At 39.6% G+C, this 22,151-nt stretch overlaps 1 protein-coding gene across 3 annotated transcripts in view; it reads left to right on the top strand.

The window, feature by feature from the left end:
- The first annotated feature begins 9,427 nt into the window (after positions 1-9,427).
- creb5b (cAMP responsive element binding protein 5b) overlaps positions 9,428-22,151 on the top strand; it is a 51,254-nt gene continuing 38,530 nt past the window's right edge. The window contains exons 1-5 of one of the 3 annotated variants that reach the window (XM_083556951.1): positions 9,428-9,576; positions 14,726-14,803; positions 15,557-15,650; positions 18,017-18,135; positions 21,160-21,317. In XM_083556951.1, coding sequence (XP_083413077.1) covers positions 14,750-14,803; positions 15,557-15,650; positions 18,017-18,135; positions 21,160-21,317 — 425 coding nt within the window. In that variant the 5' untranslated portion in view covers positions 9,428-9,576; positions 14,726-14,749. Of the gene's footprint in view, positions 9,829-13,763; positions 14,635-14,725; positions 14,804-15,556; positions 15,651-18,016; positions 18,136-21,159; positions 21,318-22,151 lie in introns of those variants that run through there. The other 2 variants (XM_083556952.1, XM_083556953.1) reach the window with 2 other exon arrangements.

A 22,151-nucleotide genomic window follows, 5' to 3' on the forward strand; every position in this document is an offset into this window, starting at 1 on the left:
GAAACCTTTTTTTTTTTATTGTATTTAACATTCATACAATTCAATGTTTACTCTTTACTGTCACCTCCAAACGTCTCTGTTTTTTCATGAATTCCTTTTCATGTTTGTTGGCCAAGGTTGTCAGTACTGGTTTTGTGCCCCGGGTATGTAATGTGGACTGTGCTGGGTTGGGCCTCATTCAGCCTCCGCTCAGAGCGGTGTTGTGCGACCGGCCTTCCCTCTGATCGACCTGCTTTTTCCAGCAGCACCAGAGCATGTTACGGGACGTGCCTATGAAAGCATTACCTCACTGACTCACTCATGGCTTTGAGGAGCTCCAGAGCTGTGTGGCAGCCTCCAGTTCCATTTCAGCTTTACTGATCTGAGTAAAGGAAAATGCTGCCTCTGATCACACTGAAGTTCTCCTTCAGTTTCTTTACAACTAGAAAAAACGAAGATAAGGCCACAGACTATGTAGTGTTGTTTACTTGCGTGTGTGTGCTTTTGTACAAAACTGCATTGTAGTTATTTTTTTATAGAGCCACATGTTTTTTTTTAAAGTAATTTTGGCACTTAGATTTTACCAAAATATTCCAAATAAACATATTTTCAATGCTGCAGAAATGTACAGCACACTGACTGTGTTTGTGAATATAGCACATGATTTGTATTTAAAAAATAATAATTCATACAATGCAGTAAAATGCTCTGTTTTTGTGCAAAATGTTCCATTGATTTTACATCTGCAGTGAAAATTTCTTTACAATTCACAATATCCTTTAGCACAAACCAGATTATTTTACGCCACAAATTGCAGACCTGTATTTATATTTTTTCTCCTTTTCCACAAGGTATACAAATGAAGTTGAATAGAAGTGTCACTTTTAGTAGCCTAATAAAATGCCTAAATAATAACAGTTATCATTAATCTCTAAATTCTTTTTAGCCGATCTGCACAGGATGAGTAATAGCAGAAAGATTTCGGGTTTAAATCCCGGACACGTTAAAAAGGTCCACGGGCTCACTTCAATCCCTCAACATGGCCAAATGCAAACTTTCAGACCCCATTAAGGACTTAAACGACACCATAATATCCCTGCATACAGCCATTATGAACACTGGCAGCACGAATGCTTCATGCGCCACAATGGTAAATGCGTTTCTTGAACTCTCTGGCCAAGCATCACTTTTTTTTTTTAAGTCTGTTTCAAGTAAGTCTGTGTAATAATTGTTCAACACTTCATAACCTTTCACAAGGTAACAATGTGGAAGTTTAGAGGGACATAAGCCTTTTAATGAGCCACCATATAATATAAATTTAAGATCATGTTTACCTTGGAAAAGAAAATAGCATGTGGGTTTTGTTTTGGCTAATTTGGGTTTACTTATGAAATCTGAAGCTGCATAGAATTGGAGCTTATTCAGATACAGTCAGTGGTTACTTAAAGTGAATACATATGACAAAGCATGTAGAAGAACATTTGACTGTTATATGACACTTTATGTAGTAGATGTTGAGAATTTTCCGTAAAACAAAACAAAACAAAACAAAACAAAACAAAACAAAACAAAACATTCTACTTCTTGTGGGTTCACCATGAATTTAATTTGGTGCATGCTAAAAAATCGTGTTATTAAACCACTTTCATGTCTAAACAGACTTTTGACGATTTAGACATCTAAAAAAAAAATGTCATGTAACATTATTCGAATGCTTATGCTATTTTCTTTTTCTTTTTCTTTCGGCTGCTCCCATTAGGGGTCGCCACAGCGGATCATCCGTCTCCATACCACCCTGTCCTCTATATCTGCCTCTTTTACACCAACTACCTGCATGTCTTCCCTCACCACATCCATGAACCTCCTCCTTGGCCTTCCTCTTTTCCTCCTACCTGGTGGCTCCATCTTCAGCATTTTTCTACCAATATAATTCATGTCCCTTCTCTGCACATGTCCAAACCATCTCAATCTCGCCTCCCTCACCTTGTCACCACAACATCCTACATGTGCTGTCCCTCTAATAAACTCATTTCTAATCTTGTCCATCCTCGTCACTCCCAACGAAAACCTCAACATCTTCAGCTCTGCTACCTCCAGCTCCACCTCCTGTCTTTTACTCAATGCCACTGTCTCTAATCCATACAACATCGCAGGTCTCACCACAGTCCTATAAACTTTCCCTTTCATTCTTGCAGATACTCTTCTATCACAAATCACTCCTGTCACTCTTCTCCACCCACTCCACCCTGCCTGCACTCTTTTCTTTACTTCCCTAACACACTCTCCATTACTTTGCACTGTTGACCCCAGGTACCTGAACTCCTCCACCTTCTTCACCTCTTCACCCTGCAACCGCATCACTCCACTGCCCTCCCTCTCATTCACACACATGTACTCTGTCTTACTCCTACTGACTTTCATTCCCCTTCTCTCCAGCGCATATCTCCACCTCTCCAGGCTCTTCTCAACCTGCTCTCTACTCTCACCACAAATCACAATATCATCTGCAAACATCATAGTCCAGGGAGACTCCTGTCTGACCTCGTCCGTCAACCTGTCCATCACCACTGCAAACAGGAAAGGGCTCAGGGCCGATCCTTGATGCAGTCCAACCTTCACCCTGAACCAGTCTGTCGTACCTACTGCACACTTTACTGCCGTCACACTGTCCTCATACATGTCCTGCACCACCCTCAAATACTTCTCTGACACACCTGACTTCCTCATACAATACCACAACTCCTCTCTCGGCACCCTGTCGTACGCTTTCTCTAAATCCACAAATACACAATGCAGCTCCTTCTGTCCTTCTCTATACTTCTCCATCAACATCCTCAAAGCAAATAAGGCATCTGTGGTGCTCTTCCTCGGCATGAAACCATACTGTTGCTCACAGATGGTCACCTCTTCTCTCAGCCTGGCTTCCACTACTCTTTCCCATAACTTCATGGTGTGACTGATCAACTTAATTCCCCTGTAGTTACTGCAGGTTTGCACATCTCCCTTATGCTTAAAGATCGGTACCAGCACACTCCTTCTCCATTCCTCAGGCATCCTCTCCCCTTCCAGAATCCTGTTAAACAATCTGGTTAAAAACTCCACTGCCATCTCTCCTAAACATCTCCACGCTTCTACCGGTATGTCATCTGGTCCAACCGACTTTCCATTCTTCATCCTCTTAATCGCTGCTCTCACTTCCTCCTTACTAATCCTATCTACATCCTGCTTCACCAACTCCACATCCTCCAACCTTCTCTCTCTCTGATTTTCCTCATTCATCAGCTGCTCAAAATACTCCCTCCATCTTCTCAACACACTCTCCTCACTAGTCAACACATTTCCCTCTCCATCCTTTATTGCTCTAACTTGCAGTACATCCTTCCCAGCTCGGTCCCTCTGCTTGGCCAATCGGTATAAATCCTTTTCTCCTTCCTTAGTGTCCAACCTCTTATACAGTTCCTCATATGCCTTTTCCTTGGCTTTCGCCACATCCCTTTTAACCTGCTGCCGCATCTCCTTGTACTCCTGCCTACTTTTCTCATCACTCTGTCGATCCCACTTCTGTTTTGCCAATCTCTTTCCCCTAATGCTCTCCTGCACTTCCTCATTCCACCACCACGTCTCCTTGTCTTGCTTTCTATTTCCAGATGTCACACCAAGTACTTTTCTAGCTGCTTCCCTCATCACTCCTGCAGTAGTTGCCCAATCATCCGGCACCTCTTCACCACCACCAAGCCCCTGTCTGACCTCTTCCCTGAACCTCACACTACACTCTTCCTCCTTCAGTTTCCACCATCTTATTCTTCTTTCAAACCTTACTTTTCTCCTCTTCTTCTTCGCCTCCAAAACCATCCTACAGACCACCATTCGATGCTGTCTAGCTACACTGTCCCCCGCCAACACCTTACAGTCTCCAATCTCCTTCAGGTTGCATCTCCTACACAGAAGATAATCCACCTGTGTGCACCTTCCTCCACTCTTATACGTCACCCTATGATCCTCCTTCTTCTTAAAATACGTGTTCACCACTGCCATTTCCATCCTTTTAGCAAAATCTACCACCATCTGCCCTTCCACATTCCTCTCCTTAAAACCATACCTACCCATCACCTCCTCATCACCTCTGTTCCCTTCACCTACATGCCCATTAAAGTCTGCCCCAATCACCAATCGTTCTTTCCTAGGTACACCATCTACCACTTCATCTAATTCACTCCAGAATCTTTCCTTCTCCTCCATCTCACAGCCAACTTGTGGAGCATAGGCACTGATGACATTTATCATTATCCCTTCAACTTCCACCTTCACGATCATCACCCTATCAGAAACTCTCTTCACCTCCACTACACTCTTACTGTACTCTTCCTTCAGAATCACCCCTACACCATTTCTCTTCCCATCCACACCATGATAAAACAGTTTAAACCCACCTCCAATGTTCCTGGCCTTACTCCCTTTCCACTTGGTCTCCTGAACACACAACACATCTACCTTTCTCCTCTCCATCATATCAGCTATCTCTCTCCCTTTACCCGTCATAGTACCAACATTTAAAGTACCAACCCGAACCTCTACTCTCCTACACTGCTCCTTTTCCTGCCGTCTCTGTAGACGCCTTCCTCCTCTCCTTCTCCTCCTTCGGCCAACAGTAGCCCAATTTCCACCGGTACCCTGTCGGCTAACGATACCTGTGGCGGTCGTTGTTAACCCGGGCCTCGACCGATCCGGTATGAAATTCTCATTTGTGATCCGCATATTTGATTTGGCACATGTTTTATGCTGGATGCCCTTCCTAACGCAACCCTCCCCATTTACCCGGGCTTGGGACCGGCACTAAGAGTACACTGGCTTGTGCCCCCCTAATGGCTGGGTTCGAATGCTTATGCTATAATATTTCCATTTCCTCAGGCATTTCAAGCTATTGAAATAAATTGACGGAGTGAGAGTGGAACATTCCGTTAACAAGATCAAACACAGACAGGCAGTCAGCAGCTCTGTATGGATCACACCCTCTAATGGAAACATTCAATATTGCAAAACTAAAGCTATTTGACTTCTAAGCAGTCTTAATTAAGAGTATATAATGCTGTGATTACTGCTAAGTGGTTTGGAAGGGGGGGGGGGGGATGAGTTACAGTGTGTGAAATGTTTGTACTGTCTTACCGTGGTTTTGTCTTTAATTGTTTATTATTGTTTCATCCTTTTAGTGATTAGTTTTTTCAATTGCTGTTTGATATAAATAGATTTTTATTGTACAGCCCTTTGGCTGATATGTGGTGTCTTTCATTTTTCTATATAAATAAGGATTACTTGTCTTCAGCTCCAGCCTCATGAAGATGGTCCGTGATCTTTATTTCATTCAAACCTGTGAGCTGCACACACTCTTTGGTGCATTAGAGGCAAAATTCTCAAAAAGCTTGGGGTCAGCGACCCACCCCTGGTTGTGCACTTATGCCACTTACTGTGCAGCTCTCCCATGGGATGATATTTGGATTGGTGGGGGAAATATATAGTCCATAAAGGCACAAAAGACTGTCATAAAGCTTTGATTAAGCCTCGGGTTAAAAGACAGAGGCAGAGGGAGAGGCTGAGTTATAGCTGTGGATGGGGCCAGTGTTACTGTTCCAGTGACGAGGCTCTTAGCACGGATGGCTCATCGTAAACAGCCCCTTCTCTGAGGATCAGACAGTCATTAATTGCTGCAGCCATCTCAGACTCCTCTTATTAGCCTCCAGCCTCAGAAATCACTGCACTGCCACCAGCAGAGTCACTAAAGCACTAAGGGCCATGACTCTGTCTGCTGCCTGCTGGGTGGGCCACTTTTTTCATTCTCAGCCTATAAATGGCTAATGTGTCAATTTAATGGTTATGATGAGCCATATCACCATTGTCTCTGCTATGGCACATTGTAGAGATTCTGCTCAAGCAAAGGAAGAACATGTAAGATTAACAGTTCTCAAGCAGCTTTAGTGGCACCATTAATTCATTGTTATGACTTTGAATGCTGAAGATTGCTGCACATTTCTCAGCCATTCAACAATGACTCCACTCCCGTCCTCACTCTTTAACCTTGTGCAAAACCATGGGTACTTATGCCAGTGAAAAGTGCCACAGACTGTTTTTAAAATTATCAAGTTACAAGAGTATCAGTATTTCCATGACCTTCCAGATCAGTATCAAAACCGGCTGTGATATTACTTTACCTCGCTACACTGTTGGTATTTAGATCGTTGTGAAATATAAATAATACATGAATTCCATTGCATTTATCAATATCTATCACTTAAACCTGACACTTCAATAGTTTCATAATCCAAACAATACTCATTATCTATATATATTATCCTAGTTAATATGTTCTGTATTAGGATAAGAGTTATTGGACACATTATGTCTTTTCTTGGATAATTCATTAAGCACATAATGCATTTTCTTTAGAGATTCTTTCACAGTCAGTTATTGCAACACACAACAAAACACACATGAAATAAAGCAAAAAAAGTTTTTGCTTAAAGCAACATTCTAACAATAAAGATTTGTGTGGTGTTAAGGCTTTACCTGCATCACATTACGTTTACTGAGCAATTATCTCCGGATAAAGGAGTCAGAGCTTTGATTCTGTAACACCATCTTCTGAATACATCACTGGCAGACAGATATAATCCTGCCAATAATTTATTTACCCCTGCTACTTCCATTATTTAGTACATGCTGAGACACTGGTGAGCCTGATGCAATTAGTGTTACCGGCCCGCTGATTAGGGATAAATCCAACAAGTGTTCAGATTGTAATTGTGTGTGTGTATATGTGTGTGTGTGTGTGTGTGTGTGTGTGTGTGTGTGTGTTTGTGTGTGTGTGTGTGTGTGCTTGCCTTTATTACAAAAGCACCACAGCACAAGATCATTGTTGAATGATAGCGCAAGTATCAGATTGAACACTCACTCCTAAATCTTAACTTTACGATGCTTTTGGGAAATTAGTCTGTGTTCATTAAATAAAAGCATTGTTTTAACATTAGATAGAGACTTTACTGTGCTGTAGCCAGCTGACTGTAAATCAAACTGGCCATTGAATAACCATAAAAGGTGCAATCTTTACTATTCATTTGCTGGGTTTAGTTTGTTGGATCAAGTAATTAAGTAGCCATAACCCAAATTGGGTTGATAAAGGGGAAGTCAGCATATTGGACCTGAACGGCAACATGCACATTTTCTTTAAATATTCTCCTCGATACATTTAGAGAGCCGTTACTAGAAATAACCCAAATGATCTCAGTTGCAAGTGTAAAATATACAGTGAGGAAAAGAAGTATTTGAACACCCTGCTATTTTGCAAGTTCTCCCACTTAGAAATCATGGAGGGGTCTGAAATTGTCATCGTAGGTGCATGTCCACTGTGAGAGACATAATCTAAAAAAAAAAATCCAGAAATCACAATGTATGATTTTTTTGACTATTTATTTGTATGATACAGCTGCAAATAAGTATTTGAACACCTGAGAAAGTCAATGTTAATATTTGGTACAGGAGCCTTTTGTTTGCAATTACAGAGGTCAAACGTTTCCTGTAGTTTTTCACCAGGTTTGCACACACTGCAGGAGGGATTTTGGCCCACTCCTCCACACAGATCTTCTCTAGATCAGTCAGGTTTCTGGCCTGTCGCTGAGAAACACAGAGTTTGAGCTCCCTCCAAAGATTCTCTATTGGGTTTAGGTCTGGAGACTGGCTAGGCCATGCCAGAACCTTGATATGCTTCTTACAGAGCCACTCCTTGGTTATCCTGGCTGTGTGCTTCGGGTCATTGTCATGTTGGAAGACCCAGCCTCGACCCATCTTCAATGCTCTAACTGAGGGAAGGAGGTTGTTCCCCAAAACAGGGAGGGAGATTGACAGTCATGTTTAGCTTCTTCCATTTTCTAATGATTGCTCCAACAGTGGACCTTTTTTCACCAAGCTGCTTGGCAATTTCCCCGTAGCCCTTTCCAGCCTTGTGGAGGTGTACAATTTTGTCTTTAGTGTCTTTGGACAGCTCTTTGGTTTTGGCAATGTTAGTAGTTGGATTCTTACTGATTGTATGGGGTGGACAGGTGTCTTTATGCAGCTAACGACCTCAAACAGGTGCATCTAATTTAGGATAATAAATGTAGTGGAGGTGGACATTTTAAAGGCAGACTAACAGGTCTTTGAGAGTCAGAATTCTAGCTGATAGACAGGTGTTCAAATACTTATTTGCAGCTGTATCATACAAATAAATAGTTTAAAAATCATATATTGTGATTTCTGGATTTATTTTTTTAGATTATGTCTCTTACAGTGGACATGCACCTACGATGACAATTTCAGACCCCTCCATGATTTCTAAGTGGGAGAACTTGCAAAATAGAAGGGTGTTCAAATACTTATTTTCCTCACTGTATATATATATATATATATATATATATATATATATATATATATATATATATATATATATATCTGTATATATATATATATATATATATATATATATATATATATATATATATATATATATATATATATATATATATATATATAGGTATAAATAGTATATATAATGATATTTAATATGAAGTTGGCTCGCTATAATAACAAATAATTTTTTTCTAAGAAAAGTATAACAAATAAAATACCCTCTTACATTAGTATGAGTTCTTGTAGTTAACATTAATGAAACAAATTTTGGGTTTCCTTAACATTTCACAGAACTAATAACATCACTTCCATCTTCTCACCTTCACATATTCAACTAGCACTGAAGATAGGTCATCTAAAATAAAAAAATTACACTATATATAAAACATGGAGTTCATATATTTTAACAATACAACAACAATAACAACAATTCAAACAATTTATTACAGAAAACGGTATAAAATATATATATTTCAAATAAAAACTACACGAACAGAAATATGGTTTAAAATTTAATTTGATGTCAGCAGGAAACCAGTGTAATCATTGTGTAATAATTTTTCTCACATGTTGTGACAACATCAACCCATATTGGGATTAATTTTAGTTTAGTAATTGGGACCAGGTATTTTGGTGTGCACATGTGTGTGTAATTTGTTTGTTTATCAACTATACTTTAGTGAAACTGTAATGAAGCAAAAACAGACACAAGCTACCCCCAAAATATTCTCTCATCAAGATCTACTGTACAGCATTGTTTAAAAGAGATTTGAACATGTTTGTCATCCCACATAAGAGCGCACCAGACATCTTGGATCATCATCACGCACACTTTGAAGCAAGCCAAATCCAGAACAGATTTTTTTATTTACTATAACAGTAAATTAAAGATTCTGCAGTGAACCCTGGATGTAGTGGAAACCAGTACTGAGACACTCTTCAGTAGGGTAGTGTGCGGTTTGGGGTTTATATCCCCGTTGGCCCCGCCCTCAGCCCGCGCCGCCCCGCCTCCAAGCGAACCGCAGTGATTTAGAAGTTCAGGAATCCCACGCGACGTCACCGGAGGGTGACGTAATGCTGCTCTAAATAGATCGTATTGTAATCTTTGCTCAGTCCAACGTGGTTCCTTCAGAAAGGGCGCTGCATCTTCTCTACACTTCTGCGGTAAGTAGTTTGGAGAGCTTTTTGGTTACAGGCACGGAGAGCTCGGGGTTTGCAGGCGGGAGAGGGGGGGGGAAACTCGGGCCCCGGTTACAATGGCTGTTCTCCCGTGTGGGCTGAAGTGACAAGTCGCTGTGCGGTGCTGGACAACGCGGCTGAAGTTTCTGGTGTAACGGAACGCGTTGCAGCGCTGCATCGTGCTTTCTGTTCACCTACAGAGCGGCGGGTTTTGAGTAAACGGTGCCTGTTGGATCTGTATGTAGAAGTCAACAGTGTGTAACAGGTTTCTGGGCTTGTGTGTGTGTGTGTGTGTGTGTGTGTGTGTGATCAGGTTCAGAAGTTCTCCTGAGCGCTTTTTCTCTTTCTCTCTGGCTTGATTGCGCGTCTCGACTCCGTCTGTAAAACACTTGCTGTGCTGCACCGGAGTTTGCGTTTAGAGCTGCGCGCACGCCTGTGTGTGTGTGTGTGTGTGTGTGTGAGAGAGAGAGAGAGAGGAAGAGGACTTCAGGTTCCTGTGGGCATCTGACAGTACTGAAGTGTGGTCCGACGAGAGACCGGCGCACGGTTTTCGTATCCCGTTATCGTTAGTTTCATGTCCCATGGAGCTCAAGCGCCTCTGCTGCACTGCACACGTCCTGAACGAACAGAGGAACCGGAACGCATTCTGTTCCCAAATAACACTTTGGGTGCTTTATTAATTGTATTTCAAAGCACTGGTGTCATTTCTATTTGTCCATTACAAAAAAATAAAAAAAAATAATCCCTGCTATGCCTCAGGGCATTACGTCATTCTGCAGGCCGGTCGGAGTATTTGATTAAGCAGTGAGATGGTGAAGGATTCAGGAGACTTGTGCTGAGTAAGCATTAAAACCTCCAGGCAGAAACCATGCTGTAATCCATACACACACTGTCTGTACAATAACTAGTGGCATTGGGGGGTACTAAATTAAATATTTCAGCTATTTTTTAATAACCTTTAAGAAAAATATAATAATAATAATAATAATAATAATAATAATAGCATTGTTACTATTTCTTCTACTGCTACCATTACTACTACCATAAACCTGGATCTATAGTCTTAATATAAATGTTTGTTAATAGAATAATAAACGCATGTAATACAACAACAACAATAATAAAAAGTATCAATAACACTATTACTGCAACAACTTCTACTACTACTACAACTAATAATAACAAAATAATTTCTTTTTTTTTTTTTGCATTAGTCTTAAACCTTTATTATTTATCCTAAAGCATTCTATTTACTTAATATTATTACTGACTATGAATTAATCAAACCCTTTGGACAGTAACTATAATACCATGTACTGTAGTTCTGAATGCAAGAAAGGTTAGTCCCGACTTGCCGATAGATCCTGCGAGTCTAAGTGACTAACGTGTCATTTAAGAAGCATCAGGTTAGTGTATAATTTTCTTACTTACTCTAAATCTTTTTATAGAATCACATTGAACATTCTTTTAAAAATTGTCAAAATTGATTGAGTAAACATTTTTTGGAAAAGTTGAAAGATTTGACTTGGCACATGCTTTTTTTTCAAACATGAATTTCTCTGACTTTATATTTGTATTTAAATATATATTCGGATAATATTTAAATCTATCATGTTTGTGAAATACAGTGTTTATGCTGATTCCTTTTTTAGGTTGGGATCAGTTTTGTGCCAGTAAGTTCACCAGCAATAAAGTTTGTTAACACACAAATCAAAACATAATGTAATTTTTTCCGTTTTTGAGATCATCTTCGAAACTCTCTGTAGGGGAAACCAGAATTTAATTTTAAAAATAAAAACACGCCCGTTCATATCTCTTCTTTATGGAGGTGTTAAACTGGAAATGTGACTATGTTTAGTAATAGAATTTTGACATCCTTCAGCGCTATCGGTGCAGCTGAAGGTGACTCTCACACATTCTTTTATCGAGCTTTTTCACTTTGTTTTCATGCAGACGTGTTTATATTTAACTCTCACAATTATTGAATTTGCTAAACAAATATTTGTATAGATAGGAAACATTTGCACAATACTTTAGACTCTGTGTTGACTTAAGATATGAAATAAAGTGTCAGTTCTCAGTAGTTGTCTTAGTTTAAATTTGAGGAGGTAAAACGATTGGCACTGATTGAAGGTGGCCGATGTGGGGCCCCTTCATCTGTTCATTATGAAGGCTTCTTGACAATAAGTGCATTGCCTATGTGAGCCTTATTCCTTGCCCCCGGGCTTGCACTGATCCAACCTTGAACTTGTGCTGTCAAAGGCCCAGAGAGCCGTGTGTGTGTGTGTGTGTGTGTGTGTGTGTGTGTGTGTGTGTGTGTGTGTTCTTTAAGGGGGGGCAGTTGAATTGCAGTGCAAGTTTGTGCATGCTGCAACCTACGCTTACCTCCTCCCTCTTCATACTGTTTGAATTCTCTCTTGAACCTGAATTTTTGCTTGAACCCTGAGAGCAAAAGTTCCTCATGAAACTGTACTCCGCTTTCGCTAAACCTCATGTGCTCCCACATCGGGACCCACTTACTGTGAAACGTAACCAAATTTCCTCCGCTAAATGAAAACATATCAGCAAAAGCAAAGTCAATTGCCCCCTTTGCCCCCGAATGGCATAGGCAAATCTCCAACAGTCTGATATTATAGGCAGCTCCATGTCAGCAGGTGGGGTCAGATGCTTTTGCTGTCTAAAAGATGTAACAAAAAAAGGGAAGTAAGCTTCTTCATTCTGGAGGTCATAACAATCCACCAAGCACAGAGTTATACGTCAGCCTGAGCTGCCGTGATGACAGGTTTCTGAGTGTACGTGAGACATGTTGAAAGTGTAGTTTAACTCATGCATGAACGTGTATGTGCCGTGAAGCAGCCCTGTGTTGGGGATCAATCAGTTTCGAATTGTATGCCGTGCGTTTTGTAACCCTGCTGTGATACACCGCACCAAAATAACTAACTTCTTCTCCTTAAAGCCCCCTCTGAAAGGTTTAATCCTTATGTGCACATCAGAAAAGTTTTATCAATGTTTCAAAATAACCTTGTGTGCTTATGATATGGAAGGACCTGTGATTTCTGGCTAGATTTTAGCAACAACCTTAGGATTATTCTCCAATGTATTAAACTGATGAGCTGCTGGCCAATTAAATTACAACATAACCAAGCAAGCCGGTTCTGGTTCCTGACCGATTTTGGATATGCAGTTTCAAACATGCAAGCTGCTTTCTGTGATAATAACATTTAGAATAAATACCATGTTCAAGACAGAATAAAGACATTATGATAAAGACAGAAATAACATGCACAAGAGGTAAAATTTAAAACAGATAATGGATAAGAGTATTAAGAGAAAAGAGAGACAGTTTAGAGGCAGACAGAGACCCAGAGAGACTGCACATTTATAATGTTGGTTCTCCTCACTCTGTATGAAGACCAGAGCATGTATCCCATAAGGCCATGGGCCGTGTGTTTGGGGCCTGGCTGGAGGGGTTCTGCCTGTCGGCCCGTCAGTAAAGAAAAACTGCTCTGGCTAACATAATGCCAAAATTGAATGTTTTGACTGCATGAGAGGAAACAGTTGGCGAGACCCATCAGGGAAAAAAAATCACATGCAAATTGTGTATGAAAGCGTTCATGCAGTAAAAAGTTGTGTGTCCCCAGGGAGACCTAACCTGAAGAGCTCTAAAGAGAGCTCTATGTGCCTCCTTTTTCATGTTTTTCGAACTCCTAACATGTTTATTTTCCACGTATTTGGAAAGGGAATGTTTGTTAGCTGTCTAACCAGCGTGTCAATACCTATTCTGGCCATGACCGTTAGTCTGGTTTTACTATTGTGTATGGAGGATTCGGCTCAGACTGTCATGCACTATTAAGACAGTCACTCATTAGGTTCTTCTAGACTGTGGTGCTGTTACTGAAATGAGGCATGAGAGAGAACAGTGTTGAATGCCTGAACAGCAACATGAATAAACTGTGAAAACGTGAATAAAAACCAAACATTGTGTAAAAATGGTTCTGTGCAGAATTTTGTTACCGCATTAAAAAAAGATCCCCATTACTTCCTCGATTGTATCCCCATCGTGGAATTATCCTCTGGGTCTAATCATAGATATGTGGTCACTGAGTTGCGCAAGACCCCTGATATGCTAAGAAGGCCAGGCGATTTGAGTTACACACTGAGTCCTTCCAATTTCATCATCTCTGGAAATAGAAGTATCCTCTTCCCCCATGAGGTACACATGTTGATCCACCTATTTTGCAGCTTAAATACAGTACAGTATATGGCTACGTATCTGTAAGAGAATTGTGTGCAAACAAATTTCCATAAACGCCGGAGAGCGTTTGTTTACACACCGCATGTGGGAAACAGAATCACTGACATGCCATTCCATTGTCAGACTGTCATCAGAGGTATTTAGTAGAATCATGGTGCTGAAGAAAAGCTCTCATGAGAGAAAGGGTGCAAAAGCGGTAGACATAAATAGAGAATGAGATAGAGAGGAGAGAGAATGCAGATCATTGATGGGTTGGAATTGTTAAGCACTTGTAAGATGACCAATAGAAATGGTTGAGAGTTTTACCATTGTTTTGTTAAATATTATTTACTGTACATGCCAGTCTATAAATGATTCTTCTGTCTGTTTGATAGTCATGCTTATTATCACTCGAATGAATAGAGCCTCTATTATTTACCATTATTAGTAGTCAGTTGTCAAACTGACCTCATCCCTGCTACTAAAAGCATGACTGCGAGGACAGCAGAGGTGAGGGGTCAGGATAACGGCATGTGAGTGTGAGTTTGTTGATACCCAGCCCTTGTTGCTGTTGCTATCTGGGTACCAGGTTGCTTTCTGGGTAGCTGGTGGATAATTTACACACTTGTGCTGTGGTCAGCGCCAGCACCATGGAGACACAGAGGCAGGGTGACACCTCATGCCAGTAAACCGTGCTCTTGATCCTTCCTCCTTTATTTATCTCTACCTCAACATGACCTTAACCTCAGCAAAGCATGCTGGCACAGTCAACTGAATACTTACCTCTGAGATTCTGGTTTCCCTGCAAGGTAGCGGCACAGCTTTCGCCGGCACATGATACGAACAAAATGCTACCCAGAGCCAAGGCACTGATTTCTTTCTATGTGCTTGTTTTTTTAGGTTTATGAGAAGCTGGAGTGAGAGATGAACTCCGAGCAGGAACGGCCGTACGTTTGCAGTGCTCCGGGCTGCTCTCAGGTAAGTCGGACTACACAATGGCGGAGATGAACACATCGGTAACTTGATAGAGGCTCGCTCAAAGAGAAACACTGCTGCACAGAAAACAGTGAAATGCTACCCTGCTAAAAAAAACTGTTTCCCTTGGGCCTTTTTAACATATGAAGCCTCTGTATTTCCTTAGATGTCTGGGTCACTATTTCTTGGCGTGTTGATAAAAAGGAACCCAGTGGCAGAGCGTAGTTTATGTTTCTTGTGCAGTACATTTTATACATGTAATAATTTGTATAAAAAGCGTATACAATTATGAATTCATGACTTAATTATTATAAAGATGTTTATAGTTGTGGGCTATAGGCTACATGGTTTAACAAGTAGCCTGTGGATTGCTGATGTTTAAAGATTGCATGAAATGTTTTTCAAAGTTGCAGATCAGTTGCGAATATCGGAGATGTATGTGTCCAAAAGCCACATTCTCATGCTATAAATGATGGTGTTCGATAAGAGCAAAGAGGAAATAACTAGCGTCCAGTATTTGAGAATAGATTGTTGCACCGTGACCTATTATAGTCCCTGCATCTGATCACACATCACACATGAGTCTCCCTGAATTGCGACGATTGTTTTGAATACAATTTGAAAGTGTCCATGCCATTTCAGGATATTACAACGCCTTCTGCCAAAACTATAAAAGAAAAGCAAAACCACCGTCTGTTTTTAGCCATGACTTAAACCACAAGTGATTTGAGACTGACTTGTTTCTGTGTCTAACAGCGTTTCCCCACAGAAGACCATCTAATGATTCACCGCCACAAGCATGAGATGACCCTCAAATTTCCACCCATCAAAAGTGATAACATGCTATCAGGTGAGTCACACACAAGCACATATACTTATACTTTTGGTTAGTATTAATAATTAGTATTTGGTTAGTAACAATCTAATTAGTAAGATACTATTTTCACTCTTTTCTATTAAACACAATCTGCCACATTTTGTGTAGAATTTAAGGGAACCATAAACATGTCAGAATTATTCGGTTCTTCATAATATATGAATTCTACTGTAAATGTAAATGAAAAACCACACACACACACACACACACACACACACACACACACACACACACACACACACACACACACACACACACACACAAAATACACAGATAAAAAATACACACTCTTAAACATACCTTCAAATCCTGCCACATGGGCCATCTGACAATTCATTTTGACCCCTATATTTGATTAGCAAGCATTAGATGTGTGTACATTAAGTTTAAAACACATACCTATGTGTTTAAAATAATATTTTTGCTGCCCTCTAACTCCTCTAATCCCTCCTATCACTTGCATGTTTAAAGCCCCATATCAGTTAGAGTGCAAAACCAAACTGCAAAAAAACACAGGCACCATGATGAAAATCCAAAGTTCAAATTTAGAGACAAATTTCACATCTGACTTCAGTCACATAAACATTAAGGTGCTTCAGGAATGCAAACACTTGAAACATTAAATGGTTCCTGTCGGTTACTTCAGATGACGTTTGAAGTGTTCAAAATTCATAAAAAGAGTTTCAGGCTGAAATGTTTAAATTCCGTAAGGAAAACCAGGTAATGGCTAGTGGGTGTGTGAGTGTGTACATGTGTGAGTGTGTACATGTGTGTGAGTGTGTACATGTGTGTGGGTAAGTGTGTACATATGTCGAGCTCTGCACCTCTCCAGCAGTGCTGTGATTTACTCTTCTTCATTATTTACCCTTATCAGAGGAGCAGATCAGGTTTCAGTTCCAAGCAGCCTTGAAGCTTTAGGTTTCTCATTAGATGTGCATTTTTTACATTCAGTCCCTTCATCTCTTTGATTCTCTTACTTACTTTGCAAATTAGTCACTCACTCACTTGCTCACTAACTCACTCACTCCCTCACCCACTCACTCACTCACTCACTCACTCACTCACTCACTCACTCACTCACCCACTCACTCACTCACTCACTCACTCACTCACTCACTCACTCACTCACTCACTCACTCACTCCCTTCCTCCCTCACTCCCTCACTCACTCACTCACTCACTCACTTACTCCCTCCCTCCCTCCCTCCCTCCCTCCCTCCCTCCCTCCCTCCCTCCCTCACTCACTCCCTCCCTCCCTCCCTCCCTCCCTCACTTACTCCCTCCCTCTCTCTCTCACTCACTCACTCGCTCACTCACTCACTCACTCACTCACTCCCTCACTCACTCACTCTCTCCCTCACTCCCTCCCTCCCTCCCTCCCTCCCTCCCTCACTTACTCACTCACTCACTCACTCACTCATTTACTCACTCACTCACTCACTCCCTCCCTCCCTCCCTCACTCACTCACTCACTTACTTTTTTCACTCACACAGCATACCCAAATGGCCACTCATTTACTCCCTTATTCACCCTGACTCATTCATTTGCTCCTTCACTCTATCACACACTCTGTATATCACTCTATATATCATACACACATAATATTCATTGTCATATATTCACCCATCCTTTTGCACACTCTATCACACTTTATTACATTCAAGCTCATATTTTACTTCCCTCTCTCTCTCTCTCTCTCTCTCTCTCTCTCTCTCTCTCTCTCTCTCTCTCTCTCTCTCTCTCTCTCACACACACACACACACACACACACACACACACACACACACACACACACTCTCACTCGCACTCTCTTTTTCAGACACACATACACACACAACCACATACTCAGGGACAAATAAACAACCCAAATAGTAACTATACACTTCATTAAGCTTGTAAAAAATGCACTTTCTGGCCACATTTGAAGTCACACCATTTATAATCATATACTTTATCTAACCCACAATCTAAATTGCAGTCTTGCTCCGTAACCTAACTGTTAACTACAAGCTTAATGCACACTTAAGTTTTGATAGGATGTTTAATTCCAAGATCCCTGCTAACTCTGTAGGCCAGAACACACAAAAAAGAGTTTACACGTGGATTCTGACACTTCCTTCATCATTCTGAAAACATTTCGGCATATTTGAATAAGGAAGTTGGTGACAGGTAAATTAATCCGCAGCGTCGTTATACAAAACTAATGGTGCTGACCACTTCAATGTTTACAGACTATATGTACTGTTCATGAGACGCTACAGGGGGGTTGGTATTTCTTCTAAAAATGTGGCTGACTGAGATTTTAACGGGTGAACTGTTGTTTTTGCTTTGTCTGCAGACCAGACGCCAACCCCAACACGCTTCCTGAAGAACTGTGAGGAGGTTGGACTGTTCAGTGATCTGGACTGCTCCATGGAGCAGGACTTCCAAGCCCAAGAGGAGGAGGACAATAAACAGGTGAGAGAATGAGGCCTGTGGTGAAGCTGCAGTGTGAAGCTCATCCTACATAAAACACACTGGTGGTTTCACTTCTATAGCTTAAAAACAGTTTTGCTTCAAAAGTAAACACAGACGCAGCCACAAACAGACACCCACAAAAACACACAGCTTGTGAAAACTAGATCAATAGCATGTGTCTGAATCTGCAAAGTTTCTTTTCCCCATCTAAATAAAATTTAGCATGGCATCTAAACTACATACATCCTTTTTGAGCCAGCAATATTTCCTGCGCCTCAGACAGTGTGAAGTAATTAATGCGATGTCTGTAAAATAATCACACAGTTGTGGTCAGCCGTTGTGTCTACCTCACGCTGTTACGCTTGTGAGAATACTAATTCCTACAACTGACCCCAGTGTGGATTTCATAACCTAAACACAGCACCACAACAAGGCCAACTACTAGACTAGCCTGAGCTGATGGCTAGACTGTTCGCAGGACAGCTGATGTCTGGGACATGTAAAAAGTGTACCTGTGGAGTTGAGATGCAAAGTCAGCAGTCTTAGCAAAATCCTGCTGAGCGCAGTAAAGAAGCTATAAAGATATAGAGATATAGGTTAACAGCTAAGACTTGAGAATATATAATACTGACATGAGAAGCAGCTCAGAGATTGCCCAGGGACATGAAGGGGAATTCTGTTCTGGTTCCTAAAACATCTAAGCAAAGATAATTTCAATAGTGCATATGCTTCTCTGGAAACAGTTTTTTTCCCCTGAAAAAGCAGGAATATTCGTTACTAAGAAACAAGGGGGGGAAAAACAGAAATTCTAGATGTATTCTGGATTTATATCTGTGTTTTTAAGACATGTTCCCCCCCCCCCCCCCCTGTGAAGTACAGTTTAGTGCATTATCATACACTTTAATACAAAGACAGAATTTTAAAACTAGATTGTTTTAAATTAGATGCTTGGTTTCTGATCAGCCTTTTAGGTTTCAGGTTTTGTTTTAGATTCTGTTTTGGTGATGAGGTTTGACAAAGACCACCCTGTGCTAGCTAACTTCCTCATCACTATAACTGTGAGAAAACCTCAAACAACATCAACAACTTCACATTAGATTGGGAAATGTATGGGTATTTTACCTACTTAGTTTTATAATAATAATAATAATAATAATAATAATAATAATAATAATAATAATAATATAATAATAAATCGAGTGTTATTTAATTTGATAGGCATTCTAAATTAAAAAGTGGTGTAAGAACATTCAGTGTAATTATTCCTAGCAGTCAGAATGAAAGGGTTATTAATAAAGGCAAAATTCTAGGAGCAGTGCAGTACTAATATAACATTTTCAAAGGCAATTTTATTTTAAGGTTTGCTGAACTCATAAAGTGTCAGTAAGTGAGCTGGTGGCCAATAAATTAAATTAAATAGACACATGATTCAAAAGAAAATAATTGTTCTTGTATTTATTTATATATCATATAATTATTTACTTATTGTGTATTATGACTTGTTTCTGTGCATTTTACGTTAGTTTGAATGAAAGCTATTTTTGGGACAATTTCTATTGCATTCTAAATACTATACACTTATATATATATTTTGCACCCAGTGCAGGATATCATGGTTAAATAAAGTGAAAAATAGTTTCCATTGAAAACCTGTTTGACATCAAGAGGAAGGAAGAGAGAAGTCTTACCCAAGAACCTGCTCCACAAACCACAATGTAGTTAAACAATGTTGTAGAATACAGAACAGGAATCACCAAATGACTGATATAAATTTTACTAAATTAGTAAAGTTCTCCATTCCCTCTTTTAATGTTCCATTAACTCATATAATAACATGCTTCAAACACCCTGCAAAAGTCACAACGTGTCATAGTCTATAAACCGGACAAGAAAACAGACTTGGTGTTTTAGTACTTTTTTTTTTTCTGGTTGCAAGGTCTGATTACACAAATACCCGTTTAGTGTATATTACATGTCAATTCATTACTAATAAGCATAAGAAGTAAATAATAAGCATAATAAGTTAATATCATTGTAATATATGGGAACGCTGACTTGATATTTAATGTTCTCATATTTTTTATATTATGGGTGTTTCCTACTTCTCCACAAGAACTTCTGTTTCTGGAAATGACTGTAACATTTTAATAGTTCTCTTGATTCTCTCTCTCAATGCAAGTCATATAAAGAGACAAAATCTCCCAAATGACTAGTTTTAAGTGTTCAACACAGAGCTGTACTTCATTAATTCCAAAAGAAAGCACAATAAATCTTGGATAGAATAGTTTCAGTGTAACTCTAAATGATGAGGATTTGGGTTTTAAAGGAGACTTTAGCAAAAACGATATAAAATGGATATTTAAGTAAGTTTCACGTGAGGATTTCTCACACCCGGCAAAATATTTTCACTTTACCTTCACATTTTTAGAAAATGGATGTACTGTATGTATTATAGCGTTCTTGTTTAGTTACTTCCTCAATAATTTGTTAAGAGCACAAAAGGCAGATAACTGTTTGCACATGTTATATGCATAATTATTATCTGTAAATGAATGTAAGCAGCCTCCATTACTGAAAATAAAATTGTACTGCATTCAGTTCAGTATTTAACTGATCATTATTTAATTCATAGGCACGGTTTGAAAGCAAATGCATAGTTTGTACCATAAAAAAAATAGAATTTTGTATTTTCAGGGCATCTTCATGATGACTAATCTCTTGTTTTTGCGTTAATATCACATTAAATATATTGTGATGTTCTTAATATATTAAGTACAGTCAAATTGATGAAGTATTGCACATTGGCACATACCGTAATTTTGCTAATTTTAATATTTGATTTCTGGAGTGAAGAATTATCTTCCATTAGCATATGGAAATGTAATGTTAAAAATAGTAGTCTCTTGGTTAAATATTCCTCTATTTGGTATACTGAAATGTTTTATTAAGAAATAGAAAACATTTGACTAGATTTTAAAGCTGTGATCGGTACATTAATGGACAATTTGCCATTTCTCTCTTTAGAATATCGCTCTTCATGCACAACCAGGCCTGACCCAGCACCAGCAACCTCACAGCCGAATGACCAACCATGAAAACAGCATAGTGATACAACAAGCGTTACCATCACCACAGTCCAGCTCAGTCATCACACAGGCTCCTTCAACCAACAGACAGATCGGGTGAGTGAAAGACTTTCAGATTTCGTAGCATCCCAATGGCATTAAACATGTTAGTGAAAGTCATGCGGGATGGCTTTCACTGTAAAAACATCCAGCATCAAAAATACTAATTAATTGCACTGTGTGAAATCATATTACCTTTTAAAAAACCACGACCAAAATTTAGAGAAGATGTATCTTCCTCCATTTAGAGGAAGTGATGTGTTTGTTGCTCATTCAAAAAAATGTGTAATGAAAGACAAACATACAAGTTCACTCTATTATACTGTACCATTCAAACTTCCTACATTGTAAACATAAGCACTACTATTAGTTACACAGAGGGAAGTTTGCTCTTTCACATGGCCTGGGGCAGGGGTTGAATGAGTAGAGTTTACTTACAGGCTGTGTAGCTGCTTGGTTTTATTGTTTTTTTTTTAAGTGGAACAGAACTTTTTAATGTGGATATTTCGACACTAATAGTTTAATAGCTCAGTGAATGTGTTACTTGTACATCCTCTTTGTTCAACAAACACAAATGGCTTTATTAGGAGACATTTTTTTGATCTATGAACTGTGAATTTTCTAGCTGACTTAAATAAGCTCATTGGAAAAACCAAAAGGACACCAAAAAAAGTTGTGATGCAGCACTTGTATCTTTCATCTCTTTGACTCCTTGCTGTCTGTGGGTTTTTTTCCTGTGATGGTAATTGTAGAGCATTGTGTGTGCATGAGTGTTGATGTGCAAGGTTGGGAAATACTATAGAGTAAGTAGGGTGTTTCTACTTACTATAACTAAATATTATTTTTAATGCAATAACACTTTAATTTAATAGATGCACTCTAACACCACAA

The sequence above is a fragment of the Silurus aristotelis genome (genome assembly GCF_946808225.1).
Source record: "Silurus aristotelis genome assembly, chromosome: 1".
Lineage (NCBI taxonomy): Eukaryota > Metazoa > Chordata > Actinopteri > Siluriformes > Siluridae > Silurus > Silurus aristotelis.